The 20,614-nt window shown below is 41.8% G+C and overlaps 1 protein-coding gene across 2 annotated transcripts in view; it reads left to right on the forward strand.

Annotated features, from left to right (window-relative positions):
• Positions 1 to 20,614, forward strand: part of micu2 (mitochondrial calcium uptake 2) — a 440,913-nt gene that overhangs the window by 246,521 nt on the left and 173,778 nt on the right. For both annotated transcript variants that reach the window (XM_067986065.1, XM_067986066.1), the window contains exon 3: positions 7,959 to 7,979. In XM_067986065.1, the coding sequence (XP_067842166.1) occupies positions 7,959 to 7,979 (21 nt within the window). The remainder of the gene's footprint in view (positions 1 to 7,958; positions 7,980 to 20,614) is intronic.

Genomic DNA, 20,614 nt, shown 5'->3' on the forward strand with positions numbered 1-20,614 from the left:
CCTTCCTTCGCCTCCTTCCCAAATTTTCCGGGCTCCCTGGAATATCGAGCCGACTGTTGGCGGGACACCTGCCCTTGTCCCCCAGCATTATTTAAATTCGCTGACCTCAGCATTTCAGACAGGGTCAGCTTCCTCCGATTTCAGTCGGTAGGAGTGTTTGGGGCACTGGACGATGGGAAGGGAGGAGGTGAAAGGGCAGGTGTTGCATCTCCTGCGCTTGTATGGGAAGGTGCCGTGGGAAGGAGAACGGGTGTTGGGGGCAATGTAAGAGTGGACCAGAGTGTCACGGAGGGAACAGTCCCTTCGGAATGCTGAAAGAGGTAGGGGAGGGGAAGGTGTGTTTGATGGTGGCATTGCTCTGAAGGTTGTGGAAATGTTGGAGGATGATAAATTGAATATGGAGGCTGGTGATTTGAAGATGAGGACAAGGGAGACCCTATCGTGGTACTGGGAGGGAGGGGAAGGGGTGAGGGCAGAAGTGCGGAAAATGGGATGGACACGGTCGAGGGCCCTGTCAATCACAGTGATGGGGAATCCTCGGTTGAGGAAAAGGAAGACATATCAGAAGCACTGGTGTGGCAGGTGGCATCGTTAGGGTACAGTAGCATAGTGGTTATGTTATTGGACTAGTAATCCAGAGGCCTGGACTAATAATGCGGAGTCATGAGTTCAAATCCTGCTATGGCAGCTGGGGAATTTAAATTCAATTAATTAAATAAAATATGGAATAAAAAAAACTAGTATCAGTAATGGTGGCCATGAAAATACCAGATTGTCAAAAAACCCATCTGGTTCACTAATGTCCTTTAGGGAAGGAAACCTGCTGTCCTTACCCGGCCTGGCCTATATGTGACTCCAGACCCACAGCAATGTGGTTGATTCTTAATCGCCCTCTGAAATGGCCTAGCATGCCACTCAGTTGTACAATCTCGCTACAGAAAGTCAGAATAAGAATAAAACCGCATGGACCACCCGGCATCGGACCACGAGACACTGTACATGACAAAGGCAAACCAAGCCCAGTTGACCCTGTAAAGTCCACCTCATTAACATGTGGGGACTTGTGCCAAAATTGGAAGAGCTGTCCCCACAGACTGGTCAAGCAACAGCCTGACATAGTCATACTCAGGGAATCATACCTTTCAGCCAACGTCCCAGACTCTTCCATCACCATCCTTGGTATGTCCTGTTCCACCACAGACCCACCAGAGGTGGCGGTACGGTGATATACAGTCAGGAGGGAGTGGCCCTGGGAGTCCTCAACATTGACTCCGGACTCCATGAAATCTCATGGCATCAGGTCAAACATGGGCCAGGAAACCACCTGCTGATTACCACCTACTGCCCTCCCTCAACTGATGAATCAGTCCTCCTCCATGTTGAGCACCACTTGGAGGAAGCATTGAGGGTAGCAAGGGCACAGACTGTACTCTGGGTGGGGAACTTCAATGTCCATCACCAAGAGTGGCTCGGTAGCACCACTACTGACCGAGCTGGCTGAGTCCTGAAGGACATAGCTGCCAGACTGGGCCTGCGGCAGGTGGTGAGCGAACCAACGCGAGGGAAAAACCTACTTGACCTTGTCCTCACCAATCTATCTGTCGCAGATGCGTTTCTCCATGACAGTATTGGTAGGAGTGACCACCACACAGTCCTCGTGGAGACGACATCCTTTCTTCGCACTGAGGACACCATCCAACGTATTGTGTGGCACTACCACCGTGCTAAATGGGATAGATTCAGAACGGATCTAGCAGCTCAAAACTGGGCTTCCATGAGGTGCTGTGGGCCATCAGCAGCAGAATTGTATTCCAGCACAATCTGTAACCTCATGGCTCGGCATATTCCTCACTCTACCATTACCAACAAGCCAGGGGATCAACCCTGGTTCAATGAGGAGTGTGGAAAAGCAGGCCAGGAGCAGTACCAGGTGTACCTAAAAATGAGGTGCCAACCTGGTGAAGCTACAACACAGGACTACATGCATGCTAAACAGCGGAAGCAACATGCTGTAGACAGAGCTAAGTGATTCCACAACCAACGGATCAGATCAAAGCTCTGCAGTCCTGCCACAACCAGTCGTGAATAGTGGTGGACAATTAAATAACTAACGGGAGGAGAAGGCTCCGTGAATAACCCACCCTCAAAGACAAGGCTGAAGTGTTTGCAACCATCTTCAGCCAGAAGTGCTGAGTGGATGATCCTTCTCGGCCTCCTCCCGATATCCCCAACATTACAGAAGCCAGTCTTAAGCCAATTTGATTCACTCCACGTGATATCAAGAAACGGCTGAGTTCACTGGATACAACAAAGGCTATGGGCCCTGACAACATCCCAGCTGTAGTGCTGAAGACTTGTGCTCCAGAACTAACCACGCCTCTAGCCAAGCTGTTCCAGTACAGCTACAACACTGGCATCTACCCGACAATGTGGAAAATTGCCCAGGTATGTCCTGTCCACAAAAAGCAGGACAAATCCAATCAGGCCAGTTACCGCCCCATCAGTCTACTCTCAATCATTAGCAAAGTAATGGAGGGTGTCATCAACAGTGCTATCAAGCGGCACTTACTCACCAATAACCTGCTCATTGATGCTCAGTTTGGGTTCCGCCAGGACCACTCGACTCCAGACCTCGTTACAGCCTTGGTCCAAACATGGACAAAAGAGCTGAATTCCAGAGGTGAGGTGAAAGTGACTGCCCTTGACATTAAGGCAGCATTTGACTGAGTGTGGCACCTAGGAGCCCTAGTAAAATTGAAGTCAGTGAGAATCAGGGGGAAAACTCTCCAGTGGCTGGAGTCATGCCGAGCACAAAGGAAGATGGTAGTAGTTGTTGGAGGCCATCATCTCAGTCCCAGGACATTGCTGCAGGAGTTCCTCAGGGCAGTGTCCTTGGCCCAACCATCTTCAGCTGCTTCATCAATGACCTTCCCTCCATCATAAGGTCAGAAATGGGGATGTTCGCTCATGATTGCACAGAGTTCAGCTCCATTCGCAACCCCTCAGATAATGGATGCAGTCCATGCCCGCATGCAGCAAGACCTGGACAACATCCAGGCGTGGTCTGATGAATGGCAAGTAACATTCGCGCCAGGCAATGACCATCTCCAACAAGAGAGAATCCAACCACCTCCTCTTCACATTCAACGGCATTACCATCGCCAAATCCCCCACCATCAACATCCTGGGGGTCACCATTGACCAGAAACTTAACTGGACCAGCCACATAAATACTGTGGCTACAAGAGCAGGTCAGAGGCTGGGTATTCTGCTGCGAGTGACTCACCTCCTGACTCCCCAAAGCCTTTCCACCATCTACAAGGCACAAGTCAGGAGTGTGATGGAATACTCTCCACTTGCCTGGATGAGTGCAGCTCCAACAACACTCAAGAAGCCCAACACCATCCAGGACAAAGCAGCCCGCTTGATTGGCACCCCATCCACCACCCTAAACATTCACTCCCTCCACCACTGGCGCACAACGGCTGCAGAGTGCAAGGTCTATAGGATGCACTGCAGCAACTCACTGAGGCTTCTTCGACAGCACCTCCCACACCTGCGATCTCTACCACCTAGAAGGACAAGAGCAGCAGGCACATGGGAACAACATTCCCCTCCAAGTCACACACCATCCCGACTTGGAAATATATCGCCATTCCTTCATCGTTGCTGGGTTAAAATCCTGGAACTCCCTTCCTAACAGCACTGAGGGAGAACCTTCACCACAAGGACTGCAGCGGTTCAAGAAGGTGGCTCACCATCATCTTCTCAAGGCCAATTAGGGATGGGCAATAAATGCTGGCCTTGCCAGGGACGCCCATATCCCATGAACGAAAAAAAAGATGTGACTGAGACTGAAAAAGTGGGAAAATGGAATAGAGTCCTTAAAGGAGATGGGTTGGGAGGAAGTGTAATCAAGGTATCTGTGGGAGTCGGTGGGCTTATAGTAGATATTGGTGAGCAGCCTATCCCTAGAAATGGAAATGGAGATAGAGAAGTCAAGGAAAGGAAGGGAAGAATTGGAGATGGGCCATGTGAAGGCGAGGGAGGGATGTGAATTGGAAGCAAAGTTGATGCAATTTTCCAGTTCGGGGCGAGATCAGGAACAGTCACCAACACAGTCATCAGTGTGCCGGAAAAAGAGGTGAGGGAGGGGACCTAAGTAGGACTGGAACAAAGAATGTTCCATGTGTCCCACGAAAAGGCAGGCATAGCAAGACCCATACAGATTCCAATGGCGACACCTTTTATTGGGGGAAGTGAGTGGAGTCAAAGGAGAAGTTGCTTAATGTAAGAACACGGTCAGCCAGGTGAAGGAGGATGCTAGTGAATGGGGACTGGTTGGGCTTCCGTTCAAGAAAGAAGCAGAGGTCCTGCAGGCCGTCCTGGTGGAGGATGGAGGTGTAGAGGGACTGGACATCCATGGTGAAAAGGAGACGGTTAGTGCCAAGCAACTGGAAACTGTTAAAGTGGCGGAAGATGTGAGTAGAGTCATGGATGTTGGTCGGAATAGACTGAACAAGGGGAGAAAAATAGAGATAGGAAGAAGTAAGTTCTAGGGGGCAAGAACGGGCTGAAACGATGGTTCTACCAGAGCTATTGTACAAGTAGACAGGTAGACATGGGGAACTGAGAGTCAATGAAAGTGACTGATTTCACTGAACCTGAACAGTCCCAATTTTGTAACAAATATTTACAGACTTGGATACTGAAAATGTGTAGCTGATAACAAAAACATGTGTGAAAGGGCTTATTCCAGTCCTGTTTAACACTTCACCAGAACTCCAATATGTCTGGACACTTTTCCTGTAAATTGGTTTATATTTTTTTTATTCGTTCCTGGGATGTGAGCGTTGCTGACAAGGCCGGCATTTATTGCCGATCCAAAATTTGATACAGCTGAGTGGCTTGCTAGGCCACTTCAGAGGGAAGATAAGAGTCAACCACATGGATGTGGGTCTGGAGTGACATATAGGCCAGACCGAATAAGGACGGCTGGTTTCTTTCCCTAAAGGACATTATTGAATCAGCTGAGTTTTTAACAACAAAACAATGGCTTCATAGTCACTTTTACCGATACCAACTTTAAAAAAAAACTGAATTCAAATTCTCAAACTGCCATGGTGAGAATTGCACTCACATTCTCTGGATTATCAGTCCAGTAACATAACCACTACACCACCATACCCCTTGCATGTTTGAATAAGTTGAGGGGCCATCAAACTATACACTCTTTCAGCACTGTCGTTATACACACTTAGCAATTCTAGATTTCATTGTGGTGTACGAGTCAATTACATTTTTCTAATACAACTGCAGCTCTAAGGGAATTTTGTTGTCAAGTCAGCAGCACTTTGTACCTGACATGGAGTTTACAGTAAACTGATGGAAACCTATAGCAGGTTGGTCCGCACCCAACGGTGAAAGATAAGTTCATTTTTTGGCATTACATGCAGCACAACCCAGAGTTTATAGAATCAGCCTTATCGACTGTATTAACTGCTCCAATCTGCATATTTTTACTGTAGAAGGGCTTGTTGAGCTACAGTATACAGAGCAAATAATTGAGCAGTTGACGGTATAATAGATCAGGAATAACTTAGTTGAAATCCGTATTACTAATAATTAGAGGGCAAATTCTCCAATCTTGTATTCCCAGTGGGGAGCCACAATCAGTGGGCGCACAGGTCAGAGAATTGTTACTTCAGTGTTGTAGCCTATCCCTACTTCCCTCAACTGTGGCTTCATGCTGAATGCGTTGGACCAATGAATTTACCCTTACATTCCTAATCAGATCTATCTTATCCGTTTGGAGGGAAGTTGAACAGTTTTCATCAATGACCACCATTGAAACGTTGCATCAGTCATATTGTAATTAAAGATTTATTTAAGAATCTTTGACCATTGCCCCACCATAATTGAATTTGAGTATAATTTCAGAAGCTGTGTTACCTCCCATCTATTCAGGGCTTCAGGAGAAGTTCCTGGTATCTGCTGTCTACCTAGTGAGAGTTCAAACCACACTTATCATTCGTCGAATGACAAACTAGTAACTATCTTCCTTGGGCGGTATAGGTGACTGGGTCTCAATGAAGTTGAGTTGCCTTCAAGGTGATACATCTGGTGATACAAGATTGGAACAGAACCAGCCTTCTATGGCAGACATACTAATCCAATGCCTGAGCCAGACAGGCCTACATACTCTAGGGAACTATTGATGATTGATCAGCTAGTCTGGCTCTTAGTGGGACCTGGAAGGGAAGTTCTGTCATCGACATTGGAATATTTCCCACTTGGCTCCAGATAACTCTGAAGAGTGGTTAGAATGTGGAATTCTCTGCCAAAAACTGTTGTTGGAACAGAGTCCATAAATTCTTTTAAAATGGATTTTTTTCCCCCAAAAAATTGAATTAGATAGTTGCTTGACAAAATGGAATATTAAAAGGTGTGGGGATTGAGCACCAAAGTGGAACTATCTGGCTTATATGGAGGAAAAACAATGGCACAGATTTGATAAGCCTATTTTTGTTCTGCATCATTCTATGACTCTAAGCTAATGCGCTAAAGGATAGGGTGATCCTAAATGGACAATTACCAATGCTTTGTACTGTGTTTTAGCTGGTTACACTCCAGCAGTACTCATGCATACAATTGGGGATTCCTAAGTCTTGGCTATTGCCAACCTGTGCCCTAGCTCTCTTGACTTAGATAAGAGAAGTGTATCCCTTTAGAAAGTGAGTGTGCATTCCGTAACAAGCAAACAGAGCGTCTGTCTGTGTGGATTTCTCAGTAGATTGTTTTGGAGACCCTTAAACATGTGGTGGGTTTCCATTCATTTTTAAAAATTAATTCTCAGGATGTGGGTGTTGCTGGCAAGGCCAGCGTTTATTGCCAATCCCTAGTTTCCCGAGAAGGTGGTGATGGGCCACCTTCTTGAACCACTATTCATTGTAATGGCTTAATGCAACTGAGTAGCTTGCTAGGCCATTTCAAAGAGTAAGAGTCAACCATGTTGGTGTGAGACTGGAATCACACATAGGCCAGACTAGGTAAGGATGGCAGGTTTCCTTCCCTAAAGGACATTAGTGAACTAGTTGGGTTTTTATAACAATCCGGTAGCTTTATGGTCACTTTTACTGATACCAGATTTTTATTTCTAGATTTTTCTGTAACAGCATTCAAATTCCCAAACTGCCATGGTGGGATTTGACCTCATGTTCTCTGGATTATTAGCCTAGGCCTCCATTTATCATCATCTTCTGTTTCCCATTGATGAACTATCTTGCAATCTAGCCAGCTAATTTGTCCATTAATTCTATGAACCTTAACCTTTTTTATGTCTCACATGTGGAGCATTATCAAATGCCTTCTGAAATGCCAAGAAAATTATATCCACTGGATAACCCTCATCCACTAGTTTACTTAACTCTTCAAAGAATTCCACCAGATTAGTGAGGCATAGTGTATTGCTTCTACTCCATACAGATTACTCCTTGTGGTCTCTTGTGCTCTTTCAATGAACGTTGATGGTCACCATGTAGAATTCTCTCCAGCTTTCTCCCAACTACATATTTTAGGCAAAGAGACCTATAATTTCCAAGTTCATGTCTCAATCTTGCGTTGCATTTGACATAATATTTGCCGTCTTCTGGACCTCAGGGATAGGTGTTAATGGAACTCCTAAAAAAAAATGTACTAACGCATCAACTAATCTTCTGCATTCCCTTGAGGATTCTGAGTTTTGTAGAATAGCAGTTTTATATTTAACTCTGCTAATTTAAGAAAGTCCTTTGATGGTTAATGGATAGGTGTTTGTCTTGAGCTAGGAATATGAATGTAATTGTCATGAACAGTAATAAGTATCTGGTTATTTGCTTCATTTTCTGAGCCAAAATACATTTTTAAAATGTTTATAAAAGGATTTACAGTATTAACATTTTTTTGTTTTATTTTTATAGATGGTGGGAACTTTCTTTCAGGTAAGCCTTCTTTGTATATTCAGATGTGTTGGTTCATTTGTTAACAACTTGCTTTTAAACTTCATGAAAGAATTATCCTCTCATCAGATTCTGGGAACTGAGCAGTCTACAGCATCCATATTTCTTGCTTATTATATATGTGATAAGTAACATGTCCCTTCAATACACCAACAGATTTTAATCAAGCTTCAAAATGGTCTCCTCTCATTAGACACAAGACCCTGTAAAAAATGAGTGCAATAGTGCAGGTATCCTGTTCTCAGATCTGCAAGAAGGAGGTATCACCTCAATAACTTATATTTGGACCTGATTAAATAATTTCCTATCATTTTCACTTGGGTTCCTTTTAAAATGGGTATTAGAAGACCTATTGTGGACCAAGTGTCCATTATCATTCTATATTTGAACATTGTCTCGCCATCTCAATAACAAAAGCATTTTGATCAGCTTTGACGAGGAAGCTTCTTCGAATCTTGGCTTAGTGTTTGACAAGTGCCAATTTGACTTTGATAAGTTTAAAAACTTAATTAGATTTTACCCAAACTTTGTAAGTGACTTCCTCTGATCACACACTGGATTTGCTTCAAATGTTTGCATAAAAGAAACATTCTATTTGTATGTGGTTACAAACTTTGCTACCTAATATTCTAGGTTTGTGACATTCTGAAAAGTCCTCAACACCATTGCTATATCCATGCTAACAGTGAATGTTTAAAAATACAGTGCTTTTAATTTTCTGACATTTGTATTCCTTTGTGTGCTTTTCATGGCATTTTAACTGATTTTTGAATAATTCCCATAATCTCTTATCAGCAACATTTGTAGAGGAAATTTCTGTGAACTTTGCACATGTTACCAGTTTGTAAAATTAATCTACTCAGCAGTTTTTAGTTCCCCTCACTTTTTGGATACAAATCTTCGTTGGGTTCTTTTAAACTTATTTTTCTCTATGAATTGGAAGAGACAATTTGAAGTTTTTGTCATGATGTCATTTTTTTTGCATTATTCTTAATGATTTTAAGTAATTCATTCTCAGTTTGGCAGGCTGTAACTAGTGGGGTGCCACAAGGATTGGTGCTTGGGCCTCAGCTATTTACAATCTATATTAATGACTTAGATGAAGGGACTGAGTGTAATGTATCCAAGTTTGCTGACGATACAAAGCTAGATGGGAAAGTAAGCTGTGAGGAGAGCACAAAGAGTCTGCAAAGGGATATAGACAGATTAAGTGAGTGGGCAAGAAAGTGGCACATGGACTATAATGTGGGGAAATGTGAGGTTATTCACTTTGGTAGGAAGAATAGAAAAACAGAAGATTTTTTAAATGGTGAGAAACTATTAAATGTTGGTATTTAGAGAAACTTGCGTGTCATCGTACAAGAAACACAAAAAGTTAGTATGCAGGTACAACAGGCAATTCGGAAAGCAAATGGCATGTTGGCCTTTATTGCAAGAGTAGAAAAGTCTTACTACAGTTGTACAGGGCTTTAGTGAGACCTCACCTGGAGTATTGCATACAATTTTGGTCTCCTTATCTAAGGAAGGATATATTTGTTGATGGTTGGGGATTCGGCAATGGTAATGCCATTGAATGTCAAGGGGAGGTGGTTAGACTCTCTCTTGTTGGAGCTGGTCATTGCCTGGCACTTGTCTGGCGTGAATGTTACTTGCCACTTATCAACCCAAGCCTGGAAGTTGTCCAGGTCTTGCTGCATGTGGGCACGGACTGGTTCATTATCTGAGGGATTGCGAATGGAACTGAACACTGCAATCTTCAGCAAACATCCCCACTTCTGACCTTATGATGGAGGGAAGGTCATTGATGAAGCAGCTGAAGATGGTTGGGCCTAGGACAATGCCCTGAGGAGCTCCTACAGCGATGTCCTGGGGCTAAGATGATTGTAACAAAGGTAATGCAATAATCGTGGGGGACTTTAATCTTCATGTAGACTGGGCAAATCAAATTGGTATAGGTAGTCTGGAGGACGAGTTCATGGAATGCATTCGAGACAGTTTCCTAGAACAATATGTCAACCAGGGAACAGGCTATTTTAGATCTTGTATTGTGTAATGAGACAGGGTTAATTAGTAATCTCATCGTAAAGGATCCTCGGGGGAAGAGTGATCATAATATGATAGAATTTCACATTGAGTTTGAGAGTGATATATTTAACTCTGAAACTGGAGTCTTAAACTTAAATAAAGCCAGTTAGATGGGTATGAGGGGCGAGTTGAATGAGGTAGATTGGGAAATTAGATTAAAGTTATGACAGTAGATAAGCAGTGGCAGATATTTAAAGAAATATTTCAAAATTCTCATTGAATATACATTCCATTGAGAAATAAAAACTCCACGGGAAAAGAGTTCCATCCGCCGCTAACAAAAGAAGTTAAGGGTAGTATTAGATTAAAAGAAGAGGCATATAATGTTGTGAACAATAGTAGTAAGCCTGAGGAATGGGAGAGTTTTAGAAACAGCAAAGGATGCCCAAAAATTGATAAAAAGGAAGAAAATAGAATATGAGAGCAAACTAGCAAGAAATATAAAAACAGATTGTAAGAGCGTCCACAAGTATGTAAAATGGAAGAGAGTAGCTAAAGTAAACATTGGTCCCTTAGATCCTGAGACAGGAAAAATTGTAATGGGGAATAAGGAAATGGCAGAAATGTTAAACGAATATTTTGAATCTGTCTTCACAGTGCAAGACACAAAAAGCATACCAAAAATAGTGGGGAACCAAGGGGCTAATGAGAGTGAGGAACTTAAAGTAATTAATATCAGTAGAGAAAAAGTACTTGAGAAACTAATGGGACTAAAAGCCGATAAATCCCCTGGGCCTGATGGCCTTCATCCTAGGGTTCTAAAAGGCGGCTACAGAGATAGTGGATGCATTGATTTTGATCTTCCAAAATTCCCTAGATTCTAGAACGGTCCCAGCAGATGGGAAGGTAGCAAATGTAACCCCACTATTCAAGAAAGGAGGGAGAGAGAAAACAGGGAACTACAGGCCAGTTAGCCTGGCATCAGTCAGGAAAATGCTGGAATCCATTATTAAGGAAGTGGTAACAGGGCACTTAGAACATCATAATATGATTAGGCAGAGTCAGCATGGTTTTATGAAAGGGAAATCGTGTTTAGCAAATTTATTAGAGTTTTTTGAGGATATGACTAGCAGGGTAGATAAAAGGGAACCAGTGGATGTAGTATATTTAGATTTCCAAAAGGCATTCGATAAGGTGCCACATAAAAGGTTTGGTTAATGGACAGAAAACAGAGAGTAGGGATAAACAAATAATTTTCAGGTTGACAGGCAGTAACTAGTGGGGTGCCGCAAGGATCGGTGCTTGGGCCTCAGCTATTTACAATCTATATTAGTGACTTAGATGATGGGACTGAGTGTAATGTATCCAAGTTTGCTGACGATACAAAGCTAGGTGGGAAAGTAAGCTGTGAGGAGGACACAAAGAGTCTGGAAATGAATATAGACAGGTTAAGTGAGTGGGCGAGAAGGTGGCAGATGGAGTATAATGTGGGGTAATGTGAGGTTATTCACTTTGGTAGGAAGAATAGAAAAACAGAATATTTTTTAAATGGTGGGAAACTATTAAATGTTGGTGTTCGGAGAGATTTGGGTGTCCTTGTACAAGAAACACAGAAAGTTAGCATGCAGGTACAGCAAACAATTAGGAAGGCAAATGGCATGTTGGTCTTTATTGCAAAGGGGTTGGAGTTCAAGAGTAAGGAAGTCTTGCTGCAATTGTACAGGGCTTTGGTGAGACCACACCAGGAGTACTGTGTGCAGTTTTGGTCTCCTTATCTAATGAAGGATTTACTTGCCTTCGAGACGGTGCAACGAAGGTTCACTAGATTGATTCCTGGGATGAGAGGGTTGTCCTATAAGGAGAGATTGAGTAGAATGGGCCTATATTCTCCTGCTCCTATTTCTTATGTTGTTATGTTCTTACATTTAACCACAGATGTGCACCATTTCAGCCCACCATGCCTGCACTACTGTTGGTTACACACTGGAGCTATAGACTCACATATTCCTATGTGAGTGTATAGGATGAGGGTCTTCAGTTATATGGAGAGACTAGAAGCTGGGATTGTTCTCCTGAGAGCAGAGAAGGTTAAGGGGAGATTTAATAGAGGTATTCAAAATTATGATGGGTTTTCATAGAGTAGCTGGAGAGAAATTGTTTCCACTGGCAGGAGGGTTGGTAACCAGAGGACACAGATTTAAGATAATTGGCAAAAGAACCAGGGGGGAAATGGGGAGAAATTTCTTTACGCAGCGAGTTATGATGATCTGGAATGCACTGCCTGAAAGGGTGATGGAAGCAAATTCAATAATAACTTTCAAAAGGAAATTGGATATATTCTTAAAAAGGAAAAATTTGCAGGGCTATGGAGAAACAGCAGGGGAGTGGGACTAATTGGATAACTCTTTCAAAGAGCTGGCACAGGCATGATGGCCGAATGGCCTCCTTCTGTGCTGTATGATTCTATCATTCCTGCTGTTTCCCCATATCTTTTAATATTTTTCTTCTTCAAGTGTTTATCTCCCTCTTAAATGCCATGATTGGCTTCAATTGCCACTTATGGTAATATATTCCATATTCTAATAACCCTTTGAATGAAAAAAGCCTTCCAACTTCCCCCTTTATGTTTCTAGTACTAATCCCAAATTTATGCCCCATTGTTATTGACTCACTGACTAATGGAAGTAATCTGTCACTGTTTACCCATTTTGAACATTTTTGTTAGATCTCCCCTTAATCTTCTTTGCTCCACTGAATATGGTCTTAGTTTTTCATGTGTCTCATCATAATTATATTCTCTCATCCCTGAGAATCTATGTTGCACCTTTTCCATGACTACAAATATTCTTCTATAATGGGGTACCCAAAACTGCACATAACACTCCAAATGTAGCCTAACCAATGTCTTTTACAGATTCATAATCAGTTCCTTGTTTTTATATTCAGCACCCCTATATATAAAATCACAAGTTCTATTTGACCACCTTATGCCTTTTTTCATCAGCAATCTTGCTTTTATATATCTGTTTATCTGCACTTCTAGTTCTGTCCCTTCAGTCCATTGAAAATATTAGGGTTTGTTTCCATCCCCAAATATTAAATATTATTTTATTTTATATTATGTTAAACCATTTTCTAAATTATAAGGTCACCGTGAAGGTAATGAGTATTACAAATATAATGAATTTGTGCTGATGTACTTTTTCATTTTTTGAAAAATATTGGTATACATTTGCAGATTTATCATCTGCAATTTGAACAATGGCATTTGCTTTTTTGCATACACACTCTTCCAGCTAGTATATTTCCCTATCAGTATATCTTCTTGTTCTCAGAATATAGAATAAGCTCAAGGCCCACATCATTACCAGTTTTCAATTTAATGAAAACAGCCAAAACTATAAATTGCAATAATGAGTAACAGTGAAGTAAGTTAATAAAGTCAGTCATAACAAGCTTGAGAATGAATGTGGCTGGTAGAAGTGATTCAATTGTTTTGTGCTTTGCTGTTTTCAAGTATTCTAGTGGGGAAAATGAATGTGTCAGCATGCCGGGCCATACAGATTATGTCATTGATTAGAATTTAACAACAATCATTGGTTGATTTGATTTATGTTTTAATTAAATGGTCTATGTTCTTTTTAATTATTTTTGTACTGGTATTTTTTTAAGTTGCAGTAAATTTTGAGTATTGGTATTTAAATTTGCACTGTGTTCACTTTGAGAGGACTTTTTCTTTGAAAGATCATCTGCATTGAGTGTGGGTGTGTAGGTTGTCATGCCTTCCTCAAGGTGAAGAATGACAAGATTGTAGGTGTGGGATAGTAAAGGTGCAGGAGCTGCCACTGATGTTGCCGAGAACATGACCCAACCTTTCAGATTAAGTATCAAATAATAGTATGACATCATCCACAACATTCATAGATAACTTCATCAGTTTATTCATTTAGATTTGAAGTTTTGGGAAAGAAATGTGGCAGAGGATCAGTGCATTTTGCCAGGTTCAAAGCAATAGGTTTCTCAAACCGCACTTTTTTTGTTAATGTACCGTTACTAAAACATGGTTAGAAACACAGGGGATTTGTTTGGATCAGTAACTTACTGTAAAATTCTGAAACATCATTCACATGTTGCTTTTTTCTCTGCATGTTTACTTTTTTAAACTTTTTTTTCCTTTCCTGGCAACAGTAATAACTGGCTATTTACCATGAACCATCACAGCAAAACCCCTCACTGTCCCTACCTGACACCCAAAGCATTCGTACTTTTTAGTAAGGGTCATTGGGAGCATGTTCAAGAGGAGACGCTTGGCACATTTTTGTTCCCTTTCCTTGTCCAGGAACACTGAGGTGAACTGTAGTAGCCCTACTGTCCTGATTGGTATAGTTCAGTACTCCATCACGCATTTACCAGCTGAGCTACAGGGGCTTTGTTTTCTGCTTCCATTTCCGCACCCTCTTGCAATCCAAGAGGCTAAACAATAAAACCTGCTTCAAGGTTTTTGGCACTCTTCAGGCTAGCCCCCAACATGTACGTGCTCAGATGAGTGATCTGGGTAAAGCTCTATCCTTTGCTTCTCCCCTCTTGCCCTGCTTCCATATGATGAAGTAACTGGTCTCTGCTTGGTGCTTTTACTAAACCCACACCCATGATCAACTGAACATGGAGAGTTGGTTTGGGGAACTCTGTGCCATTGAACTGTCAGCAATAGGTTCAGCAGCTCTACTTTCTCACTTCTGATAGCAATTTGTCATTTTGTCACACCAGCACTTAGACAGGCAAGAAGGGTAAATTCTGCACTCCGAGCGGAGAGCTGCACTCATAGGAAGTACAGGTCGAAGAATCGGTGCTGCAATGTTCACCCCCTATCTCCACCCCACATTTCCTTCAAGCGCAGCTTCCTCATTGTGAACACAGAATTGCAGAATTTGCTCTATAATTATCTGTCAGGCAAAAACAGATTTTATGGTCTTTTTTAAATAATGGTGCAGCTGTATGGAATTTGGCAGTTAGATGCTGGACTCAAACTTAAGCTAGCATAAGTACTTAAATGGCAGAAATAGTAACAGACAGAAATTTTTGGTCTAAGTATAAATAAAACCTAACGATGCTTGTTGTATGTTTTGCATATAGATGCACACTGATGCACAAAAAACTTCCTATTGGAGTAAGAACAGTACACAATAGTGGATTCACTAGTCAAAAAGACTAGTCAAACTCAATGATCACTGAGACCTTACCACATATACTGGGGTGGGGGAGATTGGAAGAATTAAGCAGACTACTTTGGGATTGAAGTAGCTCCAAGATGACACACCTGATGATGGAAATTCAGAACCAAGCCCGTCTGTGACCGACCCAGTAATCTGATACCTGAGCCAGTCCACAGTACTCAAGGGTAGCCTGGCTCACTAATGGAACCTGGAGAAGCACGGTGAACCTGACTGGACAAGCAGCCGAAAGCTTACCAGTGTTCCGTGCTGGTGGGCCTCACCATTTTAGCTGGTTAAATTCCAGCAGAACACTTGTGAGGTCCTAAGCCTTGGTTTTGCCAACCTGTGCCAAGGGAAATTCTATTCATACAAAAACAAATAAGGCACTGAAACGAAAGATGGTTAAAATGTTAATAAAGGTAAGCTTTGATGTTACTTCCCCAAAGACTATAAATAACAACGGCCCAGAATTTGCTGTAACCGGTCAACGAACGGCACCCGCCGTTAGTTAGACCCCCCTTGCTCATTTAATTTCCATGATATTTTGCACTGCAAGTTACTGGAAGTGTGAGATGGAAACGGCATGGTGCCTTCTCCAGGGCATCTGGGATCTGAATGAACAGGACAAGCAACTGTGTATCTCCTTAACCAATCAGATTGAAGGATCGTTAAATGAACAGCTCAAGGTCTGAACCAGGAAGTGTAAATTAGAATAGTGAATTCAAAGTCAAATCAGGTACAGAAAGGGAAAGAAAAATTGGATTAAGAGAGGAGAGAGAAAAAAGATAAAGAAAAAAAAAAATTTTTAATTAATATTTTTTTAAAATCTCAAACAACAATTAAAACCTGAAGGAATGAGACTCCACACCTGTAATAGTTAATATTCAATGCCAGAGAGGTTGTTTGGCATTAATTAACACTTACCATGGCGTTAAAAGGGTACTTAGACTGAAATGGACAAGCCCTAACTTTCTATGGCGAATTTAGTTCATACCTACCGTGCAAATACAGGAACTTCATGCCATTCAATGTACTTCAATGGTGAGTCAGACAGCGAGATGTCGTTTTTGCAAAGTTAACGGCAGAGCGGCGTATTTCAGACAGCAACTTTCAGATTTTCACATTTAACTGCGCATCTGCCCTCACCTGAAGTTGCTGTGCGATTTGAGCATAAATAACAGTGAGCTCTGTTAGCCTCACCATTATTTTAATAGTAAATTCTGGACCATTAAATTTGTTAGCCTATCTTGGTAATCAGTAAACAACTCAAGCCCATTGTGTTGGGAAATTTCTACTCTTGGGCACTCAGCAGGGGTGGTTTGGCAGGCCTTCCCATCTGGAAGATAGAAGGCTTAATCATGGGACCTCAGCATCTGAAAGCACAGCTGCCAAAGGTGGAGCAAAGAGAGGGGGAATGCACAAGAGGCCAGCATCAGAGGGTTTGGGGGGAAAAGGGTTATAGGGCTGGCGCAAGGCCATGAAGGGATTTAAATACAAGGATAAGAATTTTAAATTTGAGGCATGGAGGGACCTGGTGCTGGTGTACCTCAGGGAGAACAGGGCTGATGGTTGAGCAGCAGGGACAGAAATCTGATTAGAGAGATTCAAACATGGTTTCAGGAAAGATAGGCACGGATTTGGGAGGTGACAACATATTCAAGGATTTTGGAGAGAAAAGTGAGGTTGGAGATGGAGCAGTAGTTTGCAAGGTTGCAAGTGGGTTTTTTGAGAGGGGTGTAATGATAGCCGTAAGTCAAGTAAAATGACCCACTGATGTGATGGTGTGGCGTGTTCATTATTTTGTATTATTACGTGAAGATAGGTTATGTTGATTGAACTAAGTGCTTTCTCAGTCAGCCTTTGAAAAGACTGGAGAAAGGCATATGCAAAAGGCACAAATATTCAGTTTACATTACAAGGTAGTACTACTGTTCTACCCCTGGGTTATGCTGTCATATAGTTAGATATTGGGTAGTGTGGCCATACCCCTAATGCAGGATGCTCAGACCATTTATGAGAGTGACAAGGACCCGTACATGAGTCAATATCTAAGGCAAGGCACTAAACTTGTAATGGTCAGTCTTCACCACGTTGCAGTGCGAAGAGGCCGCATGAAGATCAGGCATCTGCCGTAGAAGGAGTGGGCAAGAGATTAACAAACAGGCCCTAAAAATGTTCCAAGAAGTGAGACGATGAACCGCAGACAAGTGACCAACTCAGTCCTGTACCCACTGGCATAAAGAGGATTGAATAAAAGCAGTCTGGATGAAAGGCAGATGCAGGAGAAAGAGGGAGGAGTAGAAGAGAATGGAGCTGAGAGGCAACTCAAGATATAAGGTAATAGAGGTTGTTGACTCTGCTTTCTTCATCCCCCCACCCCCCCCCAAACCTCACACAACTGGAGCCCTCCCCCAACCAGTTAGATTCAAAGTTATAACCAACCTCCAGTGCTTAGTTTAGGGGCTCGTGTTGTCTTTGCTAAAGCCACAAAGTTGAGGTAAAAATCAGATCAGCCATGATCTCATTGAATGGCGGAGCAGGCTCGAGAGGCCGAATGGCCTTCTCCTGCTCCTATCTCTTATGGTCACAACAATCCAATACTGGGTTCTATTTCCCACCCATTTGCATCCAAGAAGAAAAGCTGCTTTTCTCGTGTAAAAGAAAACAGCATAGAAATTCTGGCAGCACCATTGTCACACCAGAAGTGTGGTGGGCCAAAACCTCCATCCACTGATTCGTCCCCGCCATGACCCTGTCTCAAATGGATTTGAAATCAAAATGTAAGTATGTCCAATTCACAAAGTATACTAAACTGGGGGAAGCAGTAGAGTCGGTGAAGCAGCCAAGGAATTACAGAAGGACCTAGACAAGTGGGCAGAACTATAGCAGATAAAATTCAACACAGATTAGTACACAGTCTTATATCTGAAAAGAAAATATTGGGACATATTTAATGAATGGTTTTGAACTAGTTCGGGGGAGAATGAAGGAGATCTGGGAGTGATAGTAAATTCAACACTGACCATGTTCAGTTATTGCAAAGCAGCAATTAACAAAGCAAACATAATCCTGAGTTACACTGTGGAGTATAAAACTGATTTTCCTCTATTTTGCAGCCAGGGCACACTTAATTCCTACTGCAAGGCAGGGACAAAAGTGTTGAAGAGCCATGACTAGGGGAGTAAAATTCAACTTCGGAGGTAGTGATCGGCCGCCTGCTATACACCCCGTTTGATTTTGTTTCCATTGAAGTCAATGTAAAATAAAACCAGGCAGGATGTAGAACAGGCAGCCGATCCACTACTGCCCATTTTACGCCTCTACTGAAGTTGAATTTTACCCCCCAGGTCTCCATTACCATTGCGTTGCCCAGGTGCTTCCAGAGATTTCCCCCAGGTGAGGCAGGGGAGCCTTTGCACCTAGAGCAGGCAAAAGCATGATAATCCCATGATAATGAGATGGGCATGATGTCATTTTCCTGGGTCCCTGCTTGCTGGAAGTATAGGGAGACCCACTGATGGAGAACCTTACTCCTTGTGCCCACCCTGCTAAGATTGAAGCACCTGAGTGGAAACTTTTGAAGCCAGCTAGAGGTCAGTTGCTGCTTTTGAACAGCAGCCAAAAGACCCCACGGTGGTGAGCATTACTGTTGCTGTCAGGCATGCAACAATGGTTGGTGATCCACTCTGCCAGTTTACCATCTAAGTGATGAAGGTAAAAAAAGATCTCCTATGGGTCAAAACAGTTGAATTGTTGATGGATAGGCATGATGAGTGATTACAAGGAAATAATTTCATCAAAGGGGTCATTTAACATCCTAACACACAAGGGTTGTTTGTTGTTAGCTGAAGCTTGAATTGACATTTTTACTATAATGGTGTCCACTCACTCACTATTTTTGCTATAATATCAGTTATTTCATCATCAAAAGGCTAAATTTTGAAATTCATGAAAAGTTACAGGAATTTAATTACAGTGGATTACTAGGAAATAACACTGATCCATATATTATGGCTGATAACTGTCTCCTTTAACATTGCTAAGCATGTCACAGGCTGATATGCTAAAGATGATGGCAGTAATTATTTTTCAATACTAATATCCACATATACAAATATACCTGTAAGTTAAGCCATCCCAATGACATAGTAGACATACAGCTAATAGAAAGTATTCACTGTGTACATGATAAAATTGTAGGCCCAGTTTGCATTTACCCATTTACTGTACATCTAGCTGACAAGTTTATGAGCAACTTAATGAACTAACAGAGGAGCAATGAACTCACCTGTTTCCACAACTGCATTAGTATTATATCTCCCAACACTTTTAAAAATCATTAGAGAAGCCTTCTCCATAAAACCAAAGTGTTGGCAAAGTTATGTGGAGGATGCACATGAAATCATTTACTGTGATGATTTGGAATATTTCCATATAGCAATTATCAGCTGCAGCATGACTCTCATTTTGTGTGTTTTTATGTTAACTATATGGTGTCCATTGATCTCTCTTTCTAACAAGGAAATTAAATGAAACTCTCTCTTTATAACATATCCTTCTGTTTCTGCTAAAGACAGCGCCATAGAGTGGGTCTAATACATTATTTCTCATTATCTTAGGACTGAGCCATTAAAAATGATTGACTGAAGCCATGTCTCATGCAAGGAAATATCTTTTCATGTCGTATAATTATTGACTTCAGTGGGTAATAATTCCCAGTGAGAGATCTCAGCAGACAATAGTTCACACATAATTGAACCAGAGTGCAAGACACAGACTGCTGCAAACACATATTCCACATTTTAAAAGTAGTTTGTCAGGAGTATTTTCCAGCTGTAATGATTAAATGTTATTAAATGTTACAAAAGTGCCGAGTGCTATGCACTATCCTAATGTTGTCACTTCTGTATCACTAGCTTCTTGTTAACTAATCACTAATGTGTACATGCATTGATTTATTTATTTATTTAGTATGAAAATTTACTTCGAACCAAGGGAGATATGGTGGTCAAAGTTCAATCTCACAAATATGGGCAGATATATTCTAAGCAGGTGGTAATAACAGACTAATGTCAGTTTATTCATCATAACCTCATTTAGCAATGCTGAATGTTGGGAACGCCTGTATACAACATGCATCCAGTGTTGCTAAGAGGGAAGCAATGTTGGGAAGAATTTAAATATTGAAGCAGGATCAATAGAATGAGGGACAGTGGATTGGCAGTTCTACATTGGTAGAATTTGCAAACTTGAAACTGACTCAATTTCTAGTTTACTTTTAAGTATTTATACCAGTTATTACCAGTTGATGTAACCTTTTAAAATCATTAAAGCGAAGGGCAGTGTTTGCAAGTGAAATCTTAAAAAAAAAAGCTAAAG

Source organism: Heptranchias perlo, chromosome 6 (assembly GCF_035084215.1).
Source record: "Heptranchias perlo isolate sHepPer1 chromosome 6, sHepPer1.hap1, whole genome shotgun sequence".
In the NCBI taxonomy this organism is placed as follows: domain Eukaryota; kingdom Metazoa; phylum Chordata; class Chondrichthyes; order Hexanchiformes; family Hexanchidae; genus Heptranchias; species Heptranchias perlo.